The 6,507-nt window shown below is 33.8% G+C and overlaps 1 protein-coding gene across 1 annotated transcript; it reads right to left on the bottom strand.

Moving 5' to 3' along the window:
• Positions 1 to 1,619: 1,619 nt before the first annotated feature.
• On the bottom strand, positions 1,620 to 6,139 carry LOC107851547 (2-oxoglutarate-dependent dioxygenase AOP2). Its single transcript, XM_016696608.2, has 3 exons — positions 5,725 to 6,139; positions 3,425 to 3,758; positions 1,620 to 2,157 (listed from the first exon to the last, which is right to left on the bottom strand). Exons 1-3 carry the CDS (start codon positions 6,084 to 6,086, stop codon positions 1,888 to 1,890), a joined length of 966 nt encoding a protein of 321 aa, XP_016552094.2. The 5' UTR covers positions 6,087 to 6,139; the 3' UTR covers positions 1,620 to 1,887.
• Between the last annotated feature and the right edge of the window lie 368 nt (positions 6,140 to 6,507).

Below are 6,507 nucleotides of genomic sequence, written 5' to 3'. Positions count from 1 at the left end.
CTAAAGAAATAGTTAATACTTAAAATAAGTTAGTCTTGATTTTTGTCTCCCTTAAAATAAGTCTTAAATGGTCTTCATAAGGGGTCGTCTTGATTTTTTGGTGCCTTTTAATAACTCTTGCATATAAGGCATGCATTCTAACTCTTGCCCATGAGACAAACATTCATGACATTTCATGACAGTAAATCTGCACAATTGATGACCAGAAATTTTGCCTTATAGGCAAACATAAGAAATTAGATATGTCGCCCACAAGGCACATGTTCTAACTCTCGTCCATAAGGGCACACGTTCAGAATATTTTAAGATGGAGAACCTGCTCAACTGATCATAAGTTTTGCCTTATAGGTAATCATTAGAACTAATTTAGGTGGGGGGAGGTGGGGGGGGGGGTGCAAAAATTCTAGATCAGATATTTGGACAGAAATTCAAAACCGAACACTTCGAATGGTTGATGTAATTTCTACAAGCCCATGCAAGAAGGATTGTTGGATCTTATCCAAATTCAAAGCCCATGAAAGCATCTGAGCCCATCCAAATACATAATGTCCAGATGATCCATCTGATTTAGGTGAGCCCAAAAGCCAAATCCATTAAGATCTTCAGCCAATTTACCTCACCCTCAATTGCATGCAATTGAAACCCAACACAATATGGTCATCTAATTCATTTAAAAGGTTAGTTTGGTGCACTCAAACTTCTGCAATGCGCGGAGTTTGGGGAAGATCACAAAGGTCTATTGTACGTAGCATCACCTTACATTTCTGTAAGGAGTTGTTTCCGCCGCTTGAATCTGTCATCTCCTGATCACAAAACAACTTTACCAGTTATTCCAAAATCATTTAAAAGGGCATTTTGATGCATTAAAGCTCTTGCAATATGCGGGGTTCGAGGAAAACTACAAGGGTTTATTGTACACTGCTCAGCTTACATTTCTACAAGGGGCTGTTTTCGTGGCTTGAACCCGTTACCTCCTGATTACACAACAAGAACTTTACCGGCTACTCCAAAATTATTAGTCACTTAAAAGGGCAGTTTGGTGTACTAAAGCTCTTGCAATGCGTTGAGTACGGGGGAAGTCTATTGTACGCGGCATCACCATACATTTCTTCAAGGGGCAGTCAATGCATTAAAGCCCCTGTAATGCGCGGGATTTGAGGAAGACCACAAGGGTCTATTGTACGCAATCTCACCTTACATTTCTATAAGGGGCTATTTTCACGACTTGAACGCGTGACCTCCTGATTATACGACAGCAAATTTATCAGCTACTCCAACATCATCACAGTCATTTGTGAAAATTATTTGTGCAAAGATATAACTTCATCGTACCCAAAATCAATTTTCTCAAGGCTACTCAAATCACTTTGTCAGAAGAAGTATCTAATACTTCCATGCATAGCTGCTAAATTGTATATGTACTTTTTATCTTTACACTACAGTACATTTTTTAAAAAAAATAAAAGAAATATGGACGTACTAATCTTTAGTGTAAAATATACACATTCCATAACACTACCTCATGTGAAGATATGAAGTAGAGAGGTTGTTTCCGATAGACTTTGACTCAGGACAGCTAACAATAAATTAAGCCAACGAATTTGCATCTTCCTAATTAATAGAGCACAAACTTGTTTATCGATAGAAAAAGAGAGCCTTATTAGGAGGGTCCTGCATGAACTGTTGAAACACAACAAAAACGCTCAAGTACACAATGAAAACACTAGCTTAGAACTATTACAAGATGGAGGGGCGCGCGGGACTAGGAGAGGGAGACAAGTTTGGAATATTAGCTGAGACACAACAAAAATAGTAGCTTAGAACCATTACAAGATGGAGGGGCGCGCTGGACTAGGAGAGGGCTCCGACCACAATCCAGTATCAGTATCAACACAAGTTCGGAGTGCCGGCTGAGACACCACAGTAGCCCTCGAGAGTAATAAGAACGCCTCGTCTAAGCTCTGAGAGATAAAATGGAAGATATCTGGAACCATCAAAGGGTTGGTAAACCAAAGGATGATCTTCATCAACAAGTTCCTCTGGGACTTTTATGATATGCCCTTCTTTTGGAAATATGGGCAAACCCACAGAATACCTCTCTTCATTTCCTATTTTCACTTGATGAAGAGGACAATGTAGCTTACCATTCGTAAATGCCTGCAATTACGTATCGATCGGTTCAACTTATATACTATAAAAAAAATGAAAATAGTATAGTTTATTAGAAGCAATAGCATTACTTTACGTAAAATATTATACATTGTCAGTGGACAGTACTTAATATCTATATGTATTAATTAAACAATTAGTCCCCCGAAAAGATTTTTCAAAGCTACTATTACTTTAAGTTGTGCGGACACTTCATTTTTTATCTAGCACCTGTGTCGGATTCTTCAAAAATTTACTAATTTTGACGAATTCAACACATACCCATTGACATTTTTAACGAGTTCGAGCAACATAGACTACGACTACTGTCACCGCCACCATTAATGGAAATGTTCTTGGATCAATACCTAAGATCCAAATATATGTATACATAGGTAAGCCTCTCTAAAATATGAAAGTTGAAATCTTGAAAATAAGATATATTATCTTTTTAGGCATATGTAAAAATTATATATACTACCAATAAGGGTACGGTTATGATGAAGTGGTGAGTACTCATTCATCCTTAACTAGACGTCTCAAATTCTAGCCCTCCTGAGTATGGAATCGTCTTTGTTAGGAAGCTTTACTTCCCAATGTGGGACTTTTCGATACAAATTCGGATTTAATCGAGTTCAGGGGCCGAGCCAGCCTTTGGCTAGAGAACCCTCTTCGATGGAAAAATATATTATTTATACATTACTCCCTCCATTTAAAAAAGAATGATCTAATTTGACTTGACACAGAGTTTAAGAAAATAAAGAAGACTTTTAAATGTTGTGGGCCTAAATTAAAGTTATGTCAAATGTACCAAAATATCCTTTAATCTTGTGATTTTAAGCATACCATGTGAAAAGTTGAATTAAAAGTATTGCTAAAAAAGGAAAGGATCATTCTTTTTAAAACAAACTAAAAAGGAAAGTAGGTCATTCTTTTTTAAACAGAAGAAGTATTAAATTATTTTTTTATCTATCTATAGTAGGTGTTGAACCCCCATCGACTGGGTTTTCTTCAAACATTAAACCCCCTTAATTGAAATCTTGACTCAGCCTCTGATCGAGCTCCAATACTAATACCAGACACCATGTGAAAAAACAAAAAGAATTATTAACACTACAACACAACAACAATATACCCAGTATATTCTCACCAAGTGGGGTCTGGAAAGGGTAAGTGTACACAGTTTATATCACTACCTCAAATTTGAGATAGAGAGGCTGTTTCCGATAAACAAAAAGAATTATATATACTAATAATGTAAATTAAAAGAACTTACTTTCAAACAGTCACTAACAAGGAATATGTATGAATAAGGTGTTGAATATTGAACATCAATCCATTGTCCATTTTTGTTCATAATTTGCAACCCATTTATATCCATATCATGTTGACTTAAAACTGTTGAAATAACTTTATCAGTATGTGGAGGTACTCCAATATTTGTTTCACCAGCTTCAGGCACTCTGTACTTGATCAACACAACAAATGGATCACCTGATTTTTTGTGTTCATCCAAGTAATGTTCCTTTAATCCCAATTTATCAAACACCATTCTTCTTACCAAATCATTAAATTCAGTTACTTTCTTGGAGTAAGTAATCATCAAATCACTGCAAAAATAAAAAGGTGTTAGGATTCGGACAGAATGAGCAAACCACAAGTAAAAGAAAATAAAAGCAACACACAGATTTACGTGGAAACCCTTGTTGGAAAAATCATGGGCAGGGGCAGAGGAGGTTTCACTATAATGGAGAGAGTGTACAATGTGGAGAAGGCTGAATTTTCTGAATAATAAAAATAACTCACTAAATCGTACTTATATAGTACATGAGTAGAAATAGATCCTAGGCCCAAAAACATACCCTATGGGTCCGATTCTTACGCTACCACAATAGACCCCATTGAAAATTACAAATATAAGTTGCACGGGCCGAACCAACAAAATTCGGGTCACAACTTTAACAAAAGGATATATAGATTTTAATAATAATGAGGAATTGCGAGTTTATAAGCTTGATGAATGTAAAGTATATTCAGAAGAATGGACACATTAATGAATGTAAAGTATATTCAGAAGAATGGACACATTATAGTAAATTGATCAAGCCATATTTGCATGCATGATTATATGGATATGCATGATTTATAAAAGAAATAATTGTATTTAAATGATTTCATCAGATATGTTTATAACTTCATGACTAAATGAAAATTCACATTCTTTTTTTTTTTTTTTTTGGGTTAAAGTGGTTAATAAGTATATTACGTACTTCTTTTCAATATGCAAAATTATTAAGGGGAAAAGGACAGAAATGGTATTTCAAATCTATGGAATTTAAATTCTTTTTTCTAGTCATTTCAATTTATTTGCTTGTTCTATACTGTTTCTACACAACTTCTATACAATTTCTGTACAAATCTTATACATATAAGTATTCTCTATGAAAATTATACAGTTTGATACACAATTTATACAATAACTGTACATTTTTTATACACATTTTATACAACAATTATATAATTTTCATACACTTTTTATATATTTTTTATATATATGTTATACCTATACATATTTGATAGAAATATACAATTTTTATACATATATCTTATATAGATACATATTCTATTTAACAATTATATTATTTTTATATAATTTAATTATTATTTCTAAACAATAAAAAGAAACAGAATATTTGATCACTTAAAAAATTTATCGCAAAAAAAATTAAAATATTTTTAAAAGGGACGAATTGCCCAAGTTAAATATTGTATCAGTATTGTATATAAACTATATCAGTATTGTATATGAACTGTATAGGGGCTAAGTAGGCCAAAATGACCCAAATTAGGAAATGACTATAAAGCGGAAATAGTATATCCGACTGGCCACTTTTTAGAAAGTTTTCAAACTTAGGCTATTTATTTTAAAAAGTGTTATAGAGTGTTCTTTTCCCAATTATTATAAAACTAATTTTTGCGTACTTTCTCGTTCATTAATAATTTTTACTAAGACTAAATAATCATCATTTCTTCATGCAAAATGAAAAAAGATCTATCAAAAAAAATTAGGAATCAACAACTGACAAATTCTTTTGATAAACATCAACGTTCATCCCTAATCCTATTTAGGGGTGGATTAGCAAGAAAAATGGTTAACAACAACTTCAGTGAAATCTCACAACTGAGATCCGAAGAAGATAAAGTGTATGCAAATCTTACCATCATCGAGAAAGTACAGAGGTTATTTTCGAAAGACCATTAAGAAAATTGGTTAGCTAGAAGAAAGAGAAGCATATAGTACCCTCCTGAACTGCAACCAAATTTGCTACGACACACTTTAACTTCGTCGGGGTTCTATTATCCCCTGAATTAAACTGTAGCATACTTTTGTCATCCTTTTTTAGCTGACGTGATACCTTTGAAGTGGGACACATTTTATGTAATAAAGGTGTCACATCAGTATAAAAGGGTGACAAAAATACGTGAAAATTGAGTTCAGAGGTAATAGAACCCCTGTAAAATTGTAGTGTGTCGTAGCAACTTTGATCATAGTTCGGAGGGATACTGATTACATACCTAAATTCAGTCTCTCCATTAGGCCAAAGTATTTTGGAAAAATTCTCAATAACACCATCATTGAGTACATAGTCAATCATAAGTCTTTCTTGAAGTGGTGTTGTTGGACCATACTTGGTGTACCCTATTTTCACATCTGGTGACACTGAGTGACCAAATTTTTTCTCCAAATTGAAGTTATAAACTTCTTTTAACTTATCATATAGTTTTTCTTTTGGAATATCTTCATCAAGTAAAGCCTCAAAGCAACCAAATTCTTCTAAAGATTTGTATACTTCATCTCTCACTAAAACCCATTTTTCACTTCCTTTTTCCCACTCTGATGACTTTCTAAAATCTATAGTTGGAACCTTCACACCCATTCTATTCTATATAAAAACAAAAAATTCACTTCTTTGATGTGTATGTTGTTGTTGGGCAATTGTGTGTATTTATAGATAGAAAAACGTGATACGCATTCAGTACCTCCTTGAACTATGACCAAAGTTGTTACGACACACTCCAACTTCACAGGATCCTGTTACCTCCCGAACTCAATTTTAGCGTATTTTTGTCATCCTTTTATGCTGACATGACACTTTTATTGCATAAAATGGGACCCACGTCAAAGGTGTCACGTCAGCTAAAAAGGATGACAAAAATACTCTAAAGTTTAGTTCAGGAAGGTAATAGGACCCCTGTGAAATTAGAGTGTGTCGTAGCAAATTTGATCATAGTTCTAGGAGGTACTAGATGTTTTACTCATAGAAAAAATCAGTAACAAGTTATAAGTTATTACCATAT

The sequence above is a fragment of the Capsicum annuum genome, chromosome 12, assembly GCF_002878395.1.
Source record: "Capsicum annuum cultivar UCD-10X-F1 chromosome 12, UCD10Xv1.1, whole genome shotgun sequence".
Lineage (NCBI taxonomy): Eukaryota > Viridiplantae > Streptophyta > Magnoliopsida > Solanales > Solanaceae > Capsicum > Capsicum annuum.
Note: the sequence above shows the minus strand (reverse complement) of the source record. Positions and strands in the feature narration are given on the sequence as shown.